The sequence below is a fragment of the Microcaecilia unicolor genome, chromosome 9 (genome assembly GCF_901765095.1).
Source record: "Microcaecilia unicolor chromosome 9, aMicUni1.1, whole genome shotgun sequence".
NCBI lineage: Eukaryota > Metazoa > Chordata > Amphibia > Gymnophiona > Siphonopidae > Microcaecilia > Microcaecilia unicolor.
Window position 1 is genome coordinate 145,385,940 of NC_044039.1, and position 23,358 is coordinate 145,409,297.

A 23,358-nucleotide genomic window follows, 5' to 3' on the forward strand; every position below is an offset into this window, starting at 1 on the left:
AGATCAGTTTCTTCCTCCTGACCAATGTCCCATCACGTTCACTCAACCACTCATTTTTCCTCCCTTCTCCCCCAAATATGATCTCAGTGTGGAATTAATCTTTATTGGAGGTAGGACAAACTGGTGAGGGGTTTTTAAAATGTAATTTAAGCAGAAGACAGTAAAACCTATACTGCACTCTGCTTTGTAAAAGCTGCAAACCCTCAAAAGGTCTGAAATCTAGTTGTAGTGGGGGGGGGGGGGGGGTACTAACACAGGAAAGGGAACTAAAACTGGCTTACAAAAATGGCCACTACCGCATGGACTACAACAGGAAACACAACAGGGCACACTCTGACCCAGTAGGCAGGGGGAAAAGCACCATGGAAGAAGAGCCTACCAACTACCAACATCGTGAGACTGTAACACAAGCTAATGAAATCACAGAGCCCAATACCCTACACCCACCACAATGCAATGCTGATGTGACCCTGTAGTGCACCCGAGAGCCACATCTGATCCAGGGAAAGACTGTCACAGGATAGAACACATTCTGCTGTCATGGAGGTGGGTACGGCATTTGAGGGTGGCATACAGACTGGAAAAAAAGTTTTTAAAGTGGGGGGTTTTTTTGATGGGTGGGGTTTACTGACCACTGGGGGAGTCCGGGGAGGTCATCCCCGATTCCCTCCAGTGCTCATCTGGACAGTTGGGGCACTTTTTTGGGACTTGTTTGTGAAAAAAAAGGGTCCAAAAAAAGTGACCCAAATTCGCGGCAAAAACGCCTTTTTTTTTTTTTTTCGATTATCAGCTAACGACGCCCATCTCTCCTCGGCTGATAACCACGTCCCAGTTCCGCCTTCACCACGCCTCCGACACGCCCCCGTCAACTTTATTCGTTTCGGTGACGGACTGCAGTTGGAAACGCCCAAAATCGGCTTTCGATTATACCGATTTGGGCGCCTTTGCGAGACAAACGCCCATCTCCCGATTTGGGTCGAAATATAGGTGTTTTTCTCTTTCAAAAATAAGCTGGATAGGTGCTTACGCAGCTTAGTAAAAGGGCCCCTATGTTTTTGCTGGTTCTGTACACCTAGAAATTCAATGCCAGAGCGCAGACGTGGCCAGACATTGAATTTCCAGGGCTAACACCGGCGGAGGTCAACAACGTAAATATCAGGCCCAGGATTTTTCTTTTATTTCAACCAGTGGAGTTTTTCACTTTTTTTGCAGGTGTGCCTTGGTGGATGTTATTCTTTCTATGAGCTGTCATTCCTTTCTTCCGTCTAATGATTTTTATAAATTATTATATTGTAAACTGCCTAACAGCACATTTTCTAATTGGCGTTACATCACACTTGCAATAAGTTAAAACAATATATAATGGTACTGTTGCAGACTAAACTGTTGTGTCACTACATGCTGTAGTCTGGATGTCCATTTGTTAATCTGAATTCCTCACAAGGCATGTTAGTGGTAAAATTAAGAGGCCCATTTACTAAAGGGTACTAAATTTTGCTGTTAGCACATGCTACTATTGAGCACTATGACTCATTAACAGCCAAATTAGCACATGAGTACATAGGGCATTTCCAACATATTGGCTATTCAGTCATGCACTAAAATTGCAATTAGCATGTGACCATTACTGCCTGCTTAGCACCTCCTCTATTTAGGAGGGACTAAATGCCTTTGTGTTAATAAATTTGGCAGCTCCATTTTGATGAAAGCACAGAGAAACTTCTGGCCCCGTCTGAGGAGGTGTCATTACAGTTGCAATTAGATCCCTGAGGAAGATTTTTTGAAACAGGGTACTCAGTTGGAAGTAGCTTAAAGATACGTGATGGAGTTTATAAGTAGATACCATTACGATGATATAGATAATTAAATGGACTATACACCAAGATAATGGTGGTGGTAGCAGCAGCTTTGCGGAGGCAGGGAATTCTGGTGCATCCGTATCTGGATGACTGGTTGATCTGGGCATCCATTACCAGAATCACCCACTGAGGAGGTTCCAATGGCATGCCCTTTTCAGATGGGCCGAGCACAGCCACCACTGGAGACTGCGCCGAGAAGCCCCCCTCAATGGCAACCGCAACGCCAAACTGTGTACCTGGGGAGACCACCGGGACAACAGAGCCGCCTGAAGCTGACGCACATGTGCCCTGGCCCATGGTACTACCTCTATTGTCGCTGCCATGAGGCCCAGAAACCGAAGGTACATTCGAACCGTCGGACTCTGAACAGACATTAACAGCCGGACCTGCTGCTGAAGAGAGGCGATCCGAGAATCCGGCAGAAAAACACGACCCACTGCCATGTCGAACCGCACTCCCAAGTACTCCAGACTCTGCGATGGGATCAACTGACTTTTGACTACATTCACTACCCATCCGAGCGATTCCAGAAACGCGACCACCTGAGCCGTCGCCACAACACTGTGAGCCCGAGACTTCGCCCAGATCAACCAGTCATCCAGATACGGATGCACCAGAATTCCCTGCCTCCGCAAAGCTGCTGCTACCACCACCATTATCTTGGAGAACGTGCGTGGAGCCGTTGCCAGACCAAAAGGCAGAGCACAGAACTGAAAGTGCCTCCCTAAAACAGCAAAACGAAGGAAACGCTGATGGGCCTCTCGAATCGACACGTGCAGATACGCTTCCGTGAGGTCCAGTGACGTGAGAAATTCTCCCTGACGAACAGCCACTATGACCGAGCGCAGAGTCTCCATGCGGAAGGATGGCACCTTGAGCGCCCCCATTGACCCTCTTGAGATCTAAAATGGGTCGAAACTGGTCCTCCTTCTTCGGCACCACAAAGTAAATGGAATAACAATCCATTCCCTGCTCGTGCCAAGGAACAGGTACCACAGCTTCCAACTGGATTAAGCGACCCAGAGTCTCTTGAATAGCCTTTAACTTGATTCGAAAGTGAGAAGGAGAGGGAAGAAACAGATGCGGCAGCGGGTGCTCAAACTTGAGAGAATAACCGGCGTGAACGACTTCCAGCACCCACTGATCTGAAGTAATTTGGGTCCACCCCTGATAAAACAGATGAAGTCACGGCACGACCTTCACCAGAGGCTGGACCCACACACCTTCATAAGGAGGACTTATTACCATTTCCGGCACCTCCGGAGGCGTCCCGACCTCGAAAGGACTGCGTCCGCTGGAAAAACCGGCTTTTAGAAGGAGATACAAACCTGCCCGGCCTGTACCGCCTTGCGTCCTTAAACCGACCTCTAGCCAAATCCCCTCGACTAGCCGCCTTAGGCCGTAACTCCGGCAACCGTGAGAGCTTGGTATCCCCAAGACCACTCATCAGTTTATCCAAGTCCTCTCCAAACAACATAGAACCTTTGAAAGGTAGAGAACACAACTTTGCTTTAGAGGCCGCATCTGCCACCCCGGCCCCTAAGCCAAAGAGCCCTGTGAGCCGTCACCGCCAGAGCCATATTCTTAGCCGAAGCCCTTTGCAAATCATAAAGGGTGTCCGCCAAAAACGAAGACCCCATCTCCAATTTGGCCAGGTCCTGAACCAAACCAGTCCTATCTAACGCAGGCTCATCCAAGAGCTTCTCCGCCCAACGGAAACAAGCTCTGGCTACCAAGCCCCCACACACAGAAGCATGCAAGGCCAAAGCCGACAAATCAAAGCTGCGCTTCAGAAAGGACTCTAGCTTCCTATCCTGAGGATCCCGTAAGGCTGTACCGCCATCCACCGGAATGGCTGTAGCCTTAGTAACCGCCATAACCACTGCATCCACAGTAGGTGGTTTCAGCAGGGCCAAATCTTCCGGAGGCAAGGGATACAGCAGTGCCATAGCCCTAGACACCTTACAAGCAGCCTTCGGCACACACCATTCCTGAAAAACCATGTCTCTAATGTCTGAATTCATGGGAAAGGAACGGGAGGCTCGCCAAATCCCCTTAACCAAGGAATCTACCTGGGGTCCCTCCGCAGAGGGAGTGGCCACTGGAGCAAACTTCAAACTAGAGATCACCTGATCAATGAGCTCTAACAATTCCTCCTTATGAAAAATGCGAACCACTGAAGAATCTTCCCCAGGCCTTAGCCCACCCTGATCCTCAGACTCATCTAAGATATCCTCCTCTCCTGGGTCACTCCAAACCTCCGACTCAGGCAGAGAAAGTATCTCCATAGGCTCTGAAATATCCACCCGCGGGCGCTTAACTCCCACTGAGCTAGCAGCCTCCGGGGAACAAACAGCCTGAGAGGGGCCAGCTCTCCAGGCATTATACAGAGACCAAACAAACTCAGGGGGGAAACCAGACCCCTCCGACGCTGCTGAAGCCCCAACAATACTTCCCACAGCCTCCGCGAAGGACCCCCTCGCTCCCAAGGCGGCAGGTCCATCGCGTGATCCGCAGCTAAACTAGGCGCGCTTCCCGCCACACACAGGTCTCCCGTGCCGGTACAGAATGTGCGGCCAAAAGAGCCGCACTTCCCGCCAAAAAACGGGTCCGTCGAGGCCGACCCGGGACGCAAAGCCAAAATGGCCGTGTTTCCCGCCAAAACCGGCCCCGCCGTTGCCGGCCCGAAATGTGCAGTCAAATCGCCACCCAGCACCTCCGCCGACTCAGGGGAAAGCACGGGGGGCAAGAGCGCTGACAACGTAGGCTCCCCACAAAATTTACATTGGCCACCTTTCACTTCAACGCTGCACTTCGCGCAAAACCGACACCTCACCGGCTTAGACATAATGGCCGCGAACAGTTGCTTTGTGCTCTGACAGACTAATAGGCAAAACCGCCTAAGACAAGAACACCCTTGTAGACTTTTTATCTCTGGACTGCCACAAGAACGGCCAAAATAGCCGCCTTTATTTTATAAACCTCGTTGCTGATGCCTAAATGCCTCAAGGGTACAGAACGAGGTCTGTAGCCGAGGTCAAGCAGTCCTCCAGAGGAAGAGCACAGGGGGAGGGACCCAGCCACCCGGGTGTGACACCCCACAGGGAATAAGAAGCCCCTTAGGACTTACACCCTGTAATAGAGATCCCAGTGTGGGTTCTCTAACATTTACAACCCAACCTAGAAACCCCAAACGAGCCTACCAGACTGAGTACACTGCACAGGCTGCACACATCTACCCTCTGCTGAGACTGAGAAAATACTGGTTAGTAGAAGGTCTGCACAGGCTACTTGTATAAGAAGTTTTAGTGTTCTCAGTCTCCCTCTGCTGGTAGGAGTGCATAACCCAAGCGTCTTGGACCGTCTGGAGGACTGCTGAGGAATGTACTATTACTTGTTATTTTCTGTTCCTTGAGTCTTGCTAAACCAGTCTTCATTTATTACAACTGCTGGCGTGATTTAGTAATTTTATGGGGTTATTTTAGAAGCATCTCCATATGTAAATAATAGTTCTGCACATGTAGATCAACCACAAATTTTAGAAAGCCATTATTTACCCATGGATATACACAGCATGTGCAATTTGTGAGGGAGTGAGTGGTATAGTGGCATGTGTCCCTAAGAACACTCCCTCACTGAGGTTGCAGTTTAGCCACCTTACGGCAGGTGGTGCTAACCTGCTATGTAAGATACTAAAGTCAAAGGGGTAGGGCTCAGGCCAGGTGGTGATTATATGCCCTGATTTAGAGGGGGCCCCGAGGCAAGAGATCCCAAGACCAGAGATCTCCCTCCTGGAGGGAGGCTCCAAGTGAAGGAACCCTCCCAAAGTGTTGGCTAGGCTGCAGTATCTGTGGAGAAGTCCCAGGGAAGCAAGGACTTTGTTAAGAAGTAGATACCCAGAGATTGCATGAGAAGAAACAGAAGGCTGCTAGCTAAAAGTGTCTGTCGGTGAAGACCCAGGTCCTGAGTGTCACAGCTGCAGACAGGTCTGGATTTATGTGCGAGTTAACTGGAACTGTGCTGAAGAAGCCTAACAAGATAGGAAGTAAATGTTAATGTGATTGTTGCCCAGCTTTGAACTGAGTCTGTGACAGCATAGACTGTATTGATTTTGATTACTTGTTCACCAATAAAGGTTTTCTTTTGACTTTACACTACACACTGCCTGTGTCTATGACGGTTACATGTCCGTTCATTAGCCACTCTATCACACAGATTTTAAGGGCCAAATGGCAGGCTTATAATATACATTTGTGCTCTTCATTTTACAAGGGAAATATACATGTAGATCTAACAATTTTTACACATGTGCCTCAAGGCACAAGTAAGTGCCAGCTCGAAGGGGAAGGAGCAGGTGCACAGGATGACAGAACCAACTCAGTCCCACACACCGCTGACAAAGACTTGAAAGTCTAACTGGGCAAGGCTACCCATATCAGACAGGCCTCTGAGGAGAAACCAGACAAAGAGTGTCCCAAACTGGGAGAGTGGTGAGATGGTGACCTGGAGTTCGTATGCCCAACGGCCTAGCTGCCCTCTGAGGTTCTGTCTTCTTTATGTAAATTTCCTCTGTAATTGCATTTTCCTTATCTGAGAGGAAGGGAACAACCGGTGGTCAGCCGCTGATGGCCAGCGTTTTGTCCCCTGAGCAGCAAGTGCGGGACCGCTGCGCATCGAACTGCCCACAGATGAAAGGGTTGGCGAGTCCTTTGATTAGCGCCGGCGAAGGAGCGTCGATGCTCTTGGACCTGGAAAAACAACTCCATCGCTCCCAAATTATTCAACCACCATGTCCAAAGGAGTGGAGGAGTGAGTTAGAGGCATATGCTGAAACGGAGGTTGTTTACAGCAGAACCCGAATCGGCGGAACCACTCCTAAACACCTCAAGAGAAATCATCTTGGAGTTTTTGGCTTCCGTGGAGGTCACATTGAATACCATCTGGAAGGCGCTTCTGGACCTAACGGCGCTAGTAAATAACTTTGTTTCAGATATGATCTTATTGGAGAGTTGCATGGAGAACTTGACTGAAACCTCTGAGAGTGAAAAAAGTGATATGACAGATGAAGTTCTGTACAAGCAAGAAGTGGTTATGATCTTGAAAATGATAATGGACCAGAAACTTTGAATAATAAGGTGGATGATTTTGTGGATGATTAATGTCGAGATTATTGTTTTTCCCCAGAGTTCCAGGTATGACTCCTAAAGTTTTCCTCAAAGATATTTCCTTAATTATTACTTCGAAAGGAGTGAAGCCTGTGAAAACTGGGATTGCTTTAATCAGTGGGATTTGAATTAGAGATTTGAGTATATATATCGTTAAATAATTTCTGGTTTTTAAAAGAGAGAGAATGTAATCAGATGTATTATTTCTAACTAAAACCTGGATAATAAGTATGTTCTCAATGAACTGAATTGACTATACACCGTATTTGGTCTTGAGGAAGCCAACCCAATGTGGAATAATGAAGTAGATGAGTAATATCTGGGGATAATCAGGTTAATACCATGTTTTCTTGTTTCTGTTTACTGTTTAATTGATCTCCTTGTCTTATTTTACTCTACCTATTTTTCTTCACTTTGTGGTCTAAGAAAGAGAAAGACTGTATATAATCCATATGAAGTTGGGATTGTTTTCTTCTTGTATTTTATTAATGTGCAATCATCTCTGTATTACTGTTTGCAAGTGACCCTTGTAAAATGAAAAATTATAAATAAATGATTAAAAAAAAAAAAAAAAGAAAGTCTAACTGGGGGTCTTCCTGGTATTGAAGTCAGAAGTCCCAATCTCTCCTGCCTCTTCTGGTGTCATGCTGAAAATGATGGCAGCTGAACCCTAGTGGCAGTCTTATGGTACTACAGCTAAGGGTCAAGCTGCAAAATAATGGTGAAAAGCTGCATGTGGATCCCAAAGCCCTTATTTTGGCACCCTGCCCCTAGTAGTAGTATTGTAAAACTGCTTTTATGGATTCGCCAGAAGAGGCAGGAACACCTGGGGATAATTCCTACACCCCCACTAGATACCAGTAAGATCCACAATAAGACCTAAAGGTCACCAGTGGAGAGCTGAAGGAGTCATACCTGTCAGTGAGGGTGTGGGGAGCAGCAATTTTGAGAAGCTGCAGATGTGGAAACACAGGAAGAGCAGGAAGCCCTTTTTCTGAACATGCAGCTTAAATTATTGCCCCTGCTTGATGTGCTGGCAGCTACACATGCATTCCTGCATGTCACAGTATTTTAAAAGCAGAGCCTTTTTTAAAATACTGGTGGAATTGTAAACATCCCAACTTAGATGTCTCAATTCCTGATCAACATTCTATGTAAAATTAAGCTTCAAATGTTACAGCTGGTAAGTCAACATATGATCCCACTGCATCTCCTAACAATCCTGTCTGAAAGAATTATGCTCCCATATAACTAAAGGAACTCTTACTCAAGTGCTACAAAATAATTAAAATAATGCAAATTTATAGTTACCTAGTCTGGAGAGAGTGCTGCTTGTAGTCCTTCTTAAGGCTTGCAGATTTATTCATGGCATCAGGATTTTCTTGAAAATTTCCCCAAGGTTTTAGTTTTCCTACAGTGTAAAATAAAAATCCACGTCCAAATTCTTAGTTTTAAGTATTCTGTGCTATTTTTCTACATTGAAAATCATGGGATGGAGGCTCAAATGAGTGATTTAAAAGCTTTTTACTTAAATTTAAAATAAAGAATTATATGATTTCCTATTGTAAAACTATGACACATGGATTAGGGATCAAGCAGGAAACTTACAAAATTTAGAAGAAATGAAACAAGAGACATGTCTGATGCAAGCTCTGATGATATGCATCAGACTGGCTCTACGGAAAGAAAAGACTGAGGTGGTCCCATGTGACAGCGGCAGACAGGAACTGGTACGCATGCACAATAAGGCAGCTCAAAAGCTTTAGTATCTCTGAACTGGAGCGGCTTCCCACATGGGCTATGTTGGTGACATAACCCATGCTGTGAAGATCTTTTTTTTTTTTTTTTTTTTAAATCTTTTATTTATCAATTTCAAAATACAATATAGGATTAGCTCCTAATCGAGAAACACAGAAAGCAACAATTTTGAAAATCAAACAGAATATTTCAACATTTAACCTGTTGCAAATTTCTAATACAAATAATCATCTCCTTATGCTTCCTTCCCTTCCCCCCTCCCTTCCCCACCCCATCCCTGTGGTGGCTAGTCCAAGTCTTTTGACTGTTCATAGAGTGTCCAAATTTTTGTGAAGGCCATCATAGAGCCTCTCCGCAATGCCGTGAGCTTCGACATTTGATATAGATACTCCACCTTTCGTAGCACCATGCCAATCCCCGGTATTTCCACTTGTTTCCAGGCCCGGGCCAAAACCAGCTTTGCTGCTACAAAATATTGAATGGCCAACCTGTGTTGCCAGCTAGGTATTATTGGAGGCTTAAAGTGGAGGAGGCAGCTTTCCGCTTCACAAGTATAGGTCTTTTGAGTCACTTTATTAACCTCCTCTATCACTTTTGCCCAATAAGCTTTTACTTTTTCACAGTCCCACCAGACATGTAAAAACGTGCCCGCTTGGCCACACTCCCGCCAGCATTGCCCCGATATCCCTGGATACATTTTCTGCAGCCTGATGGGAGTGTAGTACCACCAGTATAACATTTTAAATCCATTTTCGCTCGCAGATTGTGCTGGGGATGGCTTGAGTAAGTACTTATAATTTCGTGTCCACATTATCTGAGAATATGTGCGCTGCAATGCCGTTTCCCATCTTGCCTGGTAGAACACCTGAGGATCAGTGCGTCCCAGCAGAGCTAAATATATACGTGTTATACTACCCTTACCTCCCCCTTTACGCATCGCTATTTCCAGTGCTGTTTCCTCCAGCTCCAGCTCATCCTGCGCTCGCCTCTTGATGAAATTGCGAAGACCACAATAGTATACCAAGTCCCTCTCTACCAACCCGTATTCTGCTTGAAGTTCCGCAAAGCCCACCACTTCTCCCTCTCCCCATAATTGACCTAAAGTGCGTAGTCCCGCCTGTGCCCAAATTTGGAAGGCCTTTTCAGATTTACCCGAAGGAAATCCTCTCGCCCACCTAATTGCTGTTTGCCTATAATAATTGCGTTCCGGGAACAACGTCCTCCTAATCTGATACCAGGTCGATAAGATATGTTTCACTCCCAATGGAACCCTCCTAATTATTGGCGTCAACTCTTCCCCTGGGATCCATAGGATGTCCTCTATTTCTTTCCGGCCCAACCATGCCCGTTCCCAATGCAACCATTTCTTTGTTGCCCCTGGGACCCAATCTGCTAAAATTCTTAACTGTGCTGCTTGATAATATAAGTAAAAGTTGGGGACTCCCATACCTCCCTTCTCATGAGGTTGATACATCATAGTCCGTTTTACACGCGGAGGGCGTTTCTTCCAGATATATGTAAAAACTTTTCGTCTGAGTTTAACAAAAAAAGTGTTAGGAATTGGGACAGGAAGCGCCATAAAAAGATATAGTAGCTTGGGAAGCATCATCATCTTAACCGCAGAGATACGTCCCTTCCATGAGATATTAAGCCCTTCCCATCTATCGAGTTCCCTAAAAAGTTCATCTATTTTTAGGGGGAAATTAGTATGAAAGAGATCCTCTATTCTTGGTGTTATCTGTACTCCCAAATATCTGATCGAACTCTTAGCCCACACAAATGGAAATGCTGCCTGAAGGTCCGGTAGGTCGCTAGGGGGTACTGTTAGATTTAAGAAAACTGATTTTGTCAAGTTAGGCTTGAATCCTGATAGCTGCCCATAGTGCGTCAAATGTTCTATTATCCGGTTCACTGACTGTTCCGGCTGGGAAAGAGTGAGTAATATGTCATCTGCAAATAACATAATTTTATGTTCCCTCATACCCCTCACTATCCCCTTTACTATTGTATCCCTTCTAATCTTACAAGCCAGTGGCTCCAAAGATAGAGCAAACAGGAGGGGGGATAGTGCACATCCCTGTCTAGTGCCCCGCCATAGATTAAACGTTCTCGTGTAAGACCCATTGATTTTTATTGTAGCTAATGGGGCCTGGTATAGTAACCGTAACCATTTGAGATATCTCCCTTTTATCCCTACTCGCCTAAACACTGCGAACATGAAGGTCCAATCCACCCGATCAAATGCCTTCTCGGCATCTATCGAAAGCAATACTGCGGGCGTTGGTTCATCCTCCACTTGCTGTATAATGTGTAATAAGCAACGGATATTATCGAATGTCTGGCGACCTGTTATAAATCCCGCCTGATCCCCATGTATCACACCAGGCAATTTTTCTTGTAATCTGCGAGCCAAAATTTTTGTAAATATCTTATAATCTACATTCAGTAGAGAAATTGGCCTATAGGAGCCACACAGCTGAGGATCTTTCCCTGGCTTTAGTAACAGGGTAATCGCGGCTAGTCTCCACGAGTAAGGCAGCTCACGCGCATCTTCTAGGGAGTTAAATAATTTCAACAATAGTGGCGCCAGATGTTTGATAAATAGCTTATAAAATCTTACAGTAAACCCATCTGGGCCTGGGGCCTTGCCATTTGCCATGTCCCCTATCGCCCATTTGATATCTTCCAGCGTTATAGGAGACGAGAGAAACTCTGACTCTCCTTCTTGCAGCTGGGGGACATCAATCTGTCCCAGATATTGCTCGCTTGCGGCGTCCTCAGCTGAGTGTTCCGGTTCATACAATGTAGTATAGTAATTTAAGAAAGTCTCCTGTATCTCTTCTGTTTGCGTGACAAGTTCCCCGGTTGGGGTTTGAATACCCCCAATATAATTGCGTTGAACCAATTTTTTAAGTTTACATGCCAACAGCCTACTCGCCTTGTCCCCAAATTCAAAGTGTTCTTGTTATGCACATTGCAGTTGGGCCGCTATATCTGCAATTTGGAGTTCATTAAGTTTTGATCTCAACTGCTGCATCTTTTCTAGTTCAGCTACCTCCGTAGGGTTTTCTTTATGTTTGCGCTCTAAGTTGAGGAGTTCAGTTCTAATACCATTCTCCTCTTCTGCGCGGGTTTTATTTATATGTGTCTTTAGTGCAATCAATTTCCCTCTGATCACTACTTTAAGCCCCTCCCATACACTGGCTGGGTGTACCTCTCCTGTATCATTAAATTCAATGTATTCTGAAATGTATTGTTCTATTGTTCGGATATTCTTCATCTCATGTAGGAGCATCTCATCCAGCCACCAGTATCGTGTGCCCACTCGTTTAACTCCTAATCTCAATGTCATGGTCACCGGGGAGTGGTCGGACCACGTGCGGGGTTCAATGTCTATCTCCTGAACTTTATTAGCTACTGTCACCTCCCCCAGCCAGGTATCTATTCTTGAGTAAGATTTATATTGGGAGGAGTAATATGTATAATCTTTTTCGGAGCCATGGTGTGACCGCCAGAGGTCCACCAGTCCCCACCTGGCCATAAAACCTTTGAATAATTTCCTATCGGCTTTTGCATAAGTTGCCTGCCCCGTGGAGTTATCCAGGGGAGGATGAATAGTGAGGTTCAGGTCACCCCCTATTAATAGGTGTCCCTGCTGATAATCTTGTAGTAGTCGCTCTAAACGCTCAAGGAATGGGCCTTGTCCTTGATTGGGTGCATATACGTTAAGAATAGTATATTGGATATTATATAGGGAGGCCACTATCAGGAGGAATCTACCTTCCTTATCAGGGACAGTTTTGTGGATCTGCCACGGGTGCCTGCCTGAGAATGCTGTTAGGATCCCCCTCTTTTTGGAATTCCCACTACAGGAGGAAAACAATATCATGGGAAAACGTTTATGACAAACTAACTTTTCATAACTTTTTTTAAGATGTGTCTCCTGGAGCAAGACCAGGTCTGCTTGTAGGCGCAACATTTCTTTAAAGGTTAACTTACGCTTCATGGGGGAGTTGAGGCCCCTCACATTTAATGTTACACATTTGAACACCCTATCAGCCATGCATTCTCATATTGCAGGTTATATGACCACCACCTTATACCCTCCCTCTTCCCTCCCTCCCTTATCCCCCCTCCCCCACAAACCATATGTGACATGTCCCTGTCCCCGACTGGGACATGACTTTTAGAGAAGTGACTTAGCTTCCCGATTCCAGCCTCAGCTCTCTAAATGAGTCTGTTTCTTGTTTTGCTGTCAACATTACCACCATCAAACTTTCTTGTTTTATGAACTCCTGTGGGAACGATATACCGCTTGTAATCCAGCATGTATTGGTTATTCATGATTTCTTATTTGTTGTAGCCGTGAGCCCCGACGTCTGCCGTCTCAGGCGCTCTCGTCCTTGAGACACCCGCTGCCATTTCGACTTGGATCTCTGAGGGGCCTCGGCCGGTGCTCGTGTCTGTGTCGGATCGCTTGTTGTGTCTTGTCCCAGATAATCTTGGGCATCTTCTAATGTCACCACTCGATGCTGTTTTCCCGCCTGAGAGAAGACTAACGCAAAAGGATATTGCCATTTATATTTAACACCTTCTGCTCGGAGTCGCTCCGTCAATGGCCGCAGTGCACCTCTTCGTTTCAAGGTTGTAGCTGATAGGTCCTGAAAAATCTCTATGGGAAACGTTTCCCAGGTTATCGGGCTGCTCAATCTCGCCTTATGCATGATGTCTTCTTTCATTTTAAACTCGGAGAAACACGCCACTATGTCTTTGGGTACGTTGGCCCTTCGTTGACCCGTAGCCCTGTGTGCTCTCTCCAGCCTGATGGTATTAGGCGCGATTGTCTGTTCTGGTGTAGATAGGAGGTGGGCGGCTATTTTTTGTACTACCAGCTCGCAGTTGACAAATTCCGGCATCTCAGGCAGGCCCCGAATTCTTATGTTGGAGCGCCGACTCCTGTTCTCAAGGTCTTCCACCTTATCGGTAAGGAATCTTAGCTCAGTTTGTTGCTCGGATAGACGGTTCTCCACTACATTAATGGAGTCTGCCTGCTCTTCTAGGCCTGCTTCAGCTTCGCTAACTCTGGTGCCCAGTTCTGAGATCTCTCCACGGAGATCTGCACCTAGCTGTGCGAAGTCGCGACGCATCTCCTTAATTTCCGATTTAATATCTTGAAACCAGATTTGGAGTTGTTCCCACTTGTCTGGTGGCATCTCATTTCCCCCCTTATCTCCATTGACCTCTGCGTTCATCGGCGCACGCGGCCGCGTAGCGTCTTCATCAGCATTCTGTTCTCCGGCCTGTGTGTTTTTTGCCGCCTCCCGCTGACGATACGAGAAAGCAGTCAAATCTGTAGTTTTCGGACCCGGAGTTGACATTATTGGGGTCGCGTTCGGCTCTCGTTCCACTATCGCTGATTTAGGTATGCTACCAGAACAGCTTGCTCTCCTAATATGCTTTTTGTGCGGCTGAAGTTCGGGAGCTTCTGTTTTTTTAGTCCGCCATTGCAGAGCGTGACGTCACTTCCATGCTGTGAAGATCTTGAAGGCAATGCCCATGCTGAGAGAACACTTGTGCAGTTCCATAACCCTGCTCAGTCTGTCTGCCAGGCTATTGTATTTGCCCACCAGATAAGTGGCATTGAGGAGCATCCATGCCGGGCTGCCCCATGCCACGTCTGGATGGCCTCCAGACACAGAAAACATAATCCTGTGCCCTCCAGCTTGATGGTGTAGTACATTGTAAGGTAAAATTATGTATCATACCTGATAATTTTCTTTCCATTAATCATAGCTGATTAATCCATAGACTGGTGGGTTGTGTCCATCTACCAGCAGGTGGAGATAGAGAGCAAACTTTTGCCTCCCTATATGTGGTCATGTGCTGCCGGAAACTCCTCAGTATGTCGATATCAAAGCTCCATCCGCAGGACTCAGCACTTAGAGAATTACACCCACAAAGGGACACTCTGCCCAGCTCACCACCGCCGAAACGGGGGAGGGGAATTAACCCAGCTCATCCCCACACAAGTGGGGGAGGGGAATCCGTCCAGCTCATCCCCGCGGAGCGGGGGAGGGACACCACCCCGCCGATGCGGGGGGATCTGGCTTATCCTGCAACCGCAACCGCGGGAGGAGCTGACTGACCCTAACACCGCCGAAGCGGGAGGGGTACAAAGCTGCCCTACAGCCGCACGAAGCGGGAGGGAGTGCCGGCAGAATTTAAGTCTCAATCCAGCCCCGTAAAACGGAGGGGAGAGGAATGCAGCAGCTCACTGTAACACAAACTCGTCTCAACTCTTGAAGAATCCAAGTGAAAAAACTTGAACACGAAGTCCTCCTGAAGTAACTGAAGACTAAACTTGAACCTAAAATTCAACCAGAATATAAACAGTACAGATATCTGGGAGGGGCTATGGATTGATCAGCTATGATTAATGGAAAGAAAATTATCAGGTATGATACATAATTTTACCTTCCATATCATCAAGCTGATCAATCCATAGACTGGTGGGATGTACCGAAGCAGTACTCACCCAGGGCGGGACATAGAAATCCCTGACCGCAACACTGAAGCTCCAAACCGGGCCTCCGCCCGAGCAGCCACAGTCAAGCGGTAATGCTTGGAGAATGTATGGGCCGATGCCCAAGTTGCCGCCTTGCATATCTCTGCCAAGGAGACGGACCCGGCCTCTGCCATCGAGGCCGCCTGAGCTCTAGTGGAATGAGCCTTCAGCTGGATAGGCGGCACCTTCCCCGCGGCCACATAAGCCGCTGCAATGGCTTCCTTGACCCAGCTTGCCACTGTAGGCTTAGCAGCCTGCAGGCCCTTACGAGGACCTGCAAACAGGACAAACAGATGATCCGATTTCCGGAAATCATTGGTCACTTCCAAGTATCTGATGATAACTCGTCTCACATCCAGATATTTGAGAGCAGAGTATTCCTCTGGGTAGTCCTCCCTACGAAAGGAAGGGAGACAGAGCTGCTGATTCATATGGAAGCGAGAAACAATCTTGGGCAGGAAGGAAGGCACTGTGCGAATAGTCACTCCTGCCTCAGTGAACTGCAGAAAAGGCTCTCGACATGAGAGTGCCTGGAGCTCGGAAACTCTTCTGGCTGAAGTGATAGCCACCAAAAAGACTGCTTTTAGCGTCAGGTCTTTCAGAGATGCCCTCGACAAGGGTTCAAAAGGCGGCTTCTGTAACGCTCTTAGCACCAGGTTGAGATTCCACGCAGGCACCACTGATTGCAGAGGAGGGTGCAGGTGATTAACTCCCTTGAGAAAACGCACCACATCTGGCTGCGAAGCCAGGGAAGCACCCTTCAGGCGGCCCCTGAAACAAGCCAGAGCCGCTACCTGGACTTTAAGGGAACTGAGCGACAGGCCTTTCTCCAGACCTTCTTGCAGGAACGCCAACACTGAAGAAATTGGAGCAGTGAAGGGAGAAAGTGAGCCTGCTTCACACCACGCTGCAAAGGTACGCCAAACCCTGGCGTAAGCCGTAGAAGTAGAGCGCTTCCTCGCTCTCAGCATAGTGGCGATGACCTTGTCTGAGAAGCCCTTCTTTCTCAGCCGCTGCCGCTCAATAGCCAGGCCGTAAGACCAAAGGGGGAGGGATCCTCCATCACCACGGGACCCTGATGCAACAGGCCCTGCTCCACTGGCAGCCGCAGAGGATCGTCGACTGAGAGCCTGATCAAGTCCGCATACAGGGACGTCTGGGCCAATCCGGACCCACCAGGATTATCCGGCCCGGATGCTTTGCCACCCGGTCTAGCACCCTGCCCAACATGGGCCAGGGCAGGAACACATAGAGAAGCTCTTGTGTCGGCCACTGTTGGAGAAGAGCATCTACTCCCAGGGATCGAGGGTCCCGTCCTCTGCTGAAAAAGGGCGGCACTTGGCAATTGGCCGATGACGCCATCAGATCTAGGCTCGGCTGGCCCCAGCGCTTCGTGATGTCCAAGAACGCCTGAGCAGATAGCTGCCACTCTCCGGGCTCCAAAGTATGGCGACTGAGAAAGTCCGCCTTGACATTCATAACTCCGGCAATGTGGGCCGCTGACAGCTGTTCCAGGTTCGCTACCGCCCACTGGCATAGATTCATGGCCTCCTTGGCTAGAGGGGTGCTCTTGGTACCTCCCTGGCGGTTGACATAGGCCACAGCCGTGGCATTGTCCGACAGGACCCGTACAGGCTTCATCGCCAGTACCGGGATGAACTCCCAAAGCGCCAACCGAATGGCTCTGAGTTCCAGGAGGTTGATAGACCACTTTGCCTCTGCAGGAGACCAGAGCCCCTGCGCTGTCCTTCCCAAGCAGTGGGCTCCCCAGCCCGACAAAGAGGCGTCCGTCGTGACGACAATCCACTCCGGGGTCACCAGAGGCATTCCTGCAGACAACTTGTCTGTCTGCGTCCACCAGCTCAGCGCCTTGCGCACTGCTGGGTCCAAGGGAAGGCGCACAGCATAATCCTCCGACATCGGAGTCCAGCGCTGCAGCAGAGAGTGTTGTAGTGGTCTCATATGAGCCCTGGCCCAGGGCACTACTTCCATCGTGGCCGTCATAGAGCCCAACAGCTGCACATAGTCCCAAGCCCGAAGAGGAGAGGCTACTAGGAACTGGTCCACCTGAGCCTGAAGCTTGACAATCCGATTGTCTGGCAGGAAAACTCTGCCCACTTGGGTGTCGAATCGAACTCCCAGATATTCCAGGGACTGAGTTGGGCGCAGCTGGCTTTTCTCCCAGTTGATGATCCACCCCAGGGAGCTCAAAAGAGCAACCACCCGGTTCACAGCTTTGCCGCACTCTGCATAAGAGGGGGCTCGGATCAACCAGTCGTCCAGATAAGGATGGACTTGTACTCCTTCCTTCCTCAGGAAGGCCGCGATGACCACCATTACTTTGGAGAAGGTCCGCGGAGCAGTAGCCAACCCGAACGGGAGGGCTCTGAACTGGAAGTGTCGGCCCAGGACTGCAAAACACAGAAAGCGTTGATGAGGAGGCCAGATGGGAATATGCAAGTACGCTTCCTTGATGTCCAAGGATGCCAGGTACTCCCCTGCCTTCACTGCCGCTATAACAGAGCGGAGAGTCTCCATGCGAAAGTGCCGAACTTTCAAGGCCCGATTGACCCCTTTGAGGTCGAGGATAGGCCGTACAGAACCTCCTTTCTTTGGTACCACAAAGTAAATGGAGTAACGCCCCTTGCCAAGCTGATTTTCTGGCACCGGAACGACCGCACCCAGGCGGATCAGGTTGTCCAAGGTCTGCTGCACTGCCGCAGCTTTGACCGGAGACTTGCAGGGAGAGAGTACAAACCCGTCTCTTAAGGGTCGCAGAACTCTAGCTTGTAGCCGTCTCTGATGACTTCCAGCACCCAAGCGTCTGAAGTTATTGTGGTCCACTCGCCCAGAAACGAGGACAGCCGTCCTCCAATCTGCACTGGGGCGTGGACCAAGGCCCCGTCATTGGGTCCGAGACCCTGGGGGAGGACCGGAGGGAGCACCTCCGGGACGGCGGTCTCTGCGAAAGGAATGCTGCTTGGGGGAGAAGTTCCTCTTGAAGGAAGAGGGGGCAGAAGAGCCCGACCTGCCCGGGCGGTACCGACGGGCTTCCTGAAACCGTCCTCTGGAGGTACCGGGGCGAGTACTAGCCCGAGCCCTGACCTCTGGTAACTTCTTGCCCTTAGACGTGCCGAGATCGGTCACGATTTTGTCCAGCTTGACCCCAAAGAGCAGCTTGCCTTTAAAAGGCAATCTAGCCAGGCGGGATTTAGAGGCGTGGTCAGCAGACCAATGCTTCAGCCAAAGCCACCGCCGCGCAGAGATTGTCTGAGCCATGCCCTTAGCTGAGGCCCTCAAGACATCATACAGCAAGTCTGCCAAATAGGCTAAGCCCGATTCCAGGGCCGGCCAATCAGCCCTCAAGGAAGGATCCGAGGGGGAAGCCCGCTGCACCATAGTCAGGCACGCCCTGGCCACATAGGAGCCGCAAACTGAGGCCTGCAAACTTAAAGCAGCCGCCTCAAAGGACGACCTTAAGGCCGCCTCCAATCTTCTGTCTTGGGCGTCCTTTAGGGCCGTGCCACCTTCCACCGGCAATGCCGTTTTCTTAGTCACCGCAGTGATTAAAGAATCCACTGTAGGCCACAGATAGGCCTCACGTTCACTTTCAGGCAAAGGATAGAGGCGGGACATAGCCTAGCCACTTTAAGGCTCGCTTCCGGGACATCCCATTGAGCCGAAATTAAGGTGTGCATGGCGTCATGCACGTGGAAGGTTCTAGGCGGGCGCTTCGTCCCCAGCATAATGGCAGAGCCAACAGGGGCTGAGGGAGAGACGTCCTCCGGAGAGGAAATCTTCAAAATGCCCATGGCCTGCACTAACAGGTTGGGCAAATCCTCTGAGCTAAAGAGCCGCGCTGCAGAGGGGTCATCCGCTCCATCCGAGCGGGGATCCGTCTCCTCCAAGGAATCCGCAAAGGACCGTTGGGAGAACTCAGATACGCTGCCCTCATCTACATCCTCCAAGGCCTGGGAATCAACCCGAGGGCGTTTACCTCCGGGGGCCTCAACCTCTTTAACAGACGAGGGAGCAGGGGCAGCGTTGCATAAGGAAGGCCTGATGCAGCAGCAAAACAAACTCGGGGGAGAACCCCCCAGACTGTGCACTTCCGCAGCCTGGGCTACAGCCCTAGACGCACCCTCAACCGGCGCTCGCAAGAGCGGGGGAGATACATGCTGCGCATCCAAGATGGCGTCCGGCGCGACACTCCGCGAAGGAGCCGCGCGGGAAGAACGGCGCTTAACTTTAGCCGCTTTTGTGCCGTCGCCCAAATTAAGGGCGTTCATGGGCATTAATGTCTCTACCTCAAGGGCGGCCCAAGAAGAAGCCGTCCGAGCCGCGTGGCCGGCCAAGATGGCGGAGGCGAGCAGCGGGGGATGGGCGTTTATGGCGGGAAAAACCGCCACACCTGAGGAAGGACCGGGACACTCATCGGTCACGAAACTGTCACCCAACAAGGGCGAAACAGACTTCAAGACCCCCGCATCCCCTCTAGAAGCGCCCAAGCAATCCGGGGAGCGACTCTTTGCGCCCTCGCCCTCCGACGCCATAGGCCACGTGGAGATCAATCGGGGAACCCCCTGCCCGCTATAAAAAGGTAAAAATTACCTGCTTTCCGCTCCGAGCTGTAACGACCTGGTGTCCCAGTGAGTAGCTGCAATAAACGTTTAAATAAACGTCGAAATAAACGCCTTTAAGGACGTTCAAATTTTTTTTTTTTTTTTTAAACGGAGCCAGCGGGAGGGGGGAGAAAAGGAGGGACCTGGCGCCACCAGGTTTGCACTTGCTCAAGAAGAGCCCTCAACCCCAGGCACTCAACAAAACCTAAAAATTAGGCTTGGAGGCCTAGCCAGAGCTGCTGCTGTGTGTGACCACCACCTGCTGAGATAGAGAACATACTGGGGTGTTTCCGGCAGCACATGACCACATATAGGGAGGCAAAAGTTTGCTCTCTATCTCCACCTGCTGGTAGATGGACACAACCCACCAGTCTATGGATTGATCAGCTTGATGATATGGAACCTGATTTATCCATTTGAATGAGTACAATTTGGTTGATCAGCCAATCTCTGAAAGCGTTTAGAGTATTCCAGACTGCCCGAAGCTCCAGAAGGTTGACGTGGAGATCTGTTTGGGCAGACTAGGCACTCTTGAATGTGAAGCCCATCTAAATGAACTCCCCCACCCCAGATGGGATGCATCCATCGTCAGCAACTTCAGGGGCTAAGGAATTTGGAATGGGAGTCCCAGAGTCAAATGGATCGAATTGTCCACCAAAGCAGAGACTGAACAAGTTTTCATGACACTTGGATGACATCCGCTAGGTTCCCTGTGGCCTGACACCACTGGGAAGCAAGGGTCCACTAGGCAGTTCCCATGTGAAGAAGTGCCAAGGGTGTCACACAGACAGTGAAGGCCATGTGGCCTAACAACCTCAACATCCGCTGAGCTGTGATCTGCTGACTGGCCCGAACATGAATAACAGAGGTAAAGGATTCTACTAGCATGTAGGTCAGGCATGTCCAACCTCAGCCTTCGCCAGGTCGGATTTTCAGGATTTTCTCTAAGAATATGCATGATATCTATTTGCATACAATGGAGGTAGTGCATGCAAATAGATCTCGTGCATATTCATTGGGGAAATCCTGAAAACCCGACTGGATTGCTTTCTCAAGGGCCGAAGTTGGACAACCCTGATGTAGGAATCTATAGAATTCCAACTTGTTCTAGTTTCCCAGTAGTTCATATATTAGCGCTTTAGGGCCTAGTGTAATACTCATAGCAGTATCTTTTCATAGGTGAGTTAGGGCTGTTTTGGTGTGATAACTTGCCTATATAGATTTTAAGTGTCTTTTGCAGGGTATTGTGTTATTTTGAAAAGTGTCTGGCTCTGTTTGAAAACAGACTCTGATGCAAGTGCCGTCATCCAAAATAAAAAATAAATTGCACGGAACTAGTGGTCTCCATATCATGTAGAGTCACCACATAAATATAAACTTGCCTGCTTTAAACAAAGTGTCTGGCAGGGGAAGAAGCATGGGCTATTCCTGAGGTAATAATCACAATCTGAATATCTTCTTTAAGTCAACTTGTAAGAATAGCTCCATTGTTAGGAAACATGAGTTTGTAATACAGAACTGGAGTTTCAGGATTTATATATTGAGATTCTGACCAGTCCTGTAGAGAATCCAGACTCCACTCTCACATAGAATTTGTTAAATGATGCTATCAGTTATAATGGTGGTTTTAATGGGTAGCTGAAACTGGCTGGAGGGAGGAGGATTCTCTTTGCATAGAAAGCCATGTTGTCTTATGTTACTAATTGAAAAGTGGAACGAAGGAGAGGTATGATGTGTTGAAATGTTGCTGTGGCTTGCTCCCTCCCCCCTCCCCCCATACCCCACTGTTGCCACTCCAAATATTTCTGTTTAGAGGTGCTATTGCCTTGGGCAGTCAAGGACCCTCTCCCAGTAGGGAAGGGGGACCAAGGCACATGCAGCCCAAGCTCCCCCTAAGAGAGAAAATCTTTGAGGTGGGGAGGGGGAACCCAGATAGCAAGTTCTGGCACTCTTGTCTTTTTGTAAATTTCCACACCATTTTATAAAAGACCTTTTATGTGTATAAAATGGACTTTACACATGGAAAACCCTTTCCAAAATTATTCCCTCAAAGCACTTCTAAGAGTTCCTTATACATTTTTTAAAATGAATGATAATCCCTTTAAATTTTAGCATAAGAGTGAAACCGATACAAAATCTCAGTGCACTGACCTCTGTGTGGCTGGTAGCCAAGTGGTCGAGCCAGACTTGCTTTCAGATCGAATGTCAACTTATTATTCGTGGCTGGAGTCAGACTATTCTCAGCTGCAAACTTGAATGGAGTTAAGGCTGAAAAGGAAACCATAAGATGTGATCTAGATAGCTCGGTATATTTGGATTAAGTAAAATTTTAATTTAAGGTGCACACTTTCCCATACTTTAGAGTAGTTATTCCTACTCAGGTGATACCTAAAAATTATAAATTTGATGTCCATCTCTAGGTCTCTTGCTTGAGAGAGAGATGGACATCATCTTTCCAAATCAGGATATTCATTACTAAAGGGTTTGTCTCATCCCTAGTGTCTTCTAGAATTCTTTATTCAAGTTACAGGTTATAAGTTTAATTGGTCTAAATCCTCTGTCAATCCTTTAAACCTTTGAGGGCAAATAACAGCCTACTTTTACACTTCCCATCAGCTCAAGGCTAGTGTTAGATAGTTCATTTTCATATCAAGTATCTATTATTTGGAACAGTTTACTTAGAGCTCTTTGCTCTCAACCATCTTACTTAGTTTTTTTTTTTTTTTTTTATTACCAATTGAAAACTATTTTATACATTTTTCTCTTAACTATGTCTTTGGATTTTTTCATCATCACTGTGGAACTGTGTTTATTGTGAAAGCTGCACTTCCTGACATTTGTTCTGACTATATCTTTGCAATTTGCTTTGGGCACCTGGGAGGAGGGAGAGGAGTTGGCAGAATATACTGCAAATGTATAGACAATATTGTACTGCATTGAATCAGCACGTTTTAAGGGATGATTTACGCAATTAACCATTCCATTGGGTTAGTTCAGGGGTAGGCAACTCCGGTCCTCGAGAGCCGCAGGCAGGTCAGGTTTTCAGGATATCCACAATGAATATGCAGGAGGTAGATTTGCAGGCACTGCCTCCATGGTATGCAAATCTATCTCATGCATATTCATTGGGAATATCCTGAAAACCTGACCTGCCTGTGGCTCTCGAGGACCGGAGTTGCCTACCCCTGGGTTAGTTCAATAAAGTATCTTGGTGTCAGATTTTGTGGATCATTGGAGCAGACAATTAACATCCAGGAAGTTAGCCATTCTGTGAAGCAATCACTGGATATTTGGTCATTCTTATAATCGGTCTTGGAAGGGCAGACCTGAAGCTCTCAAAATGATAGTTACACCTATACTTCCTTCTGCCATTGCAAGGCAGTAAGTCC

The 23,358-nt window shown here is 48.1% G+C and overlaps 1 protein-coding gene across 1 annotated transcript in view; it reads right to left on the minus strand.

Moving 5' to 3' along the window:
• Positions 1-23,358, minus strand: part of NUSAP1 (nucleolar and spindle associated protein 1) — a 268,127-nt gene that overhangs the window by 717 nt on the left and 244,052 nt on the right. The window contains 2 exon segments of the mRNA XM_030214927.1: positions 8,336-8,435; positions 22,121-22,237. Of these exon segments, the coding sequence (XP_030070787.1) occupies positions 8,336-8,435; positions 22,121-22,237 (217 nt within the window).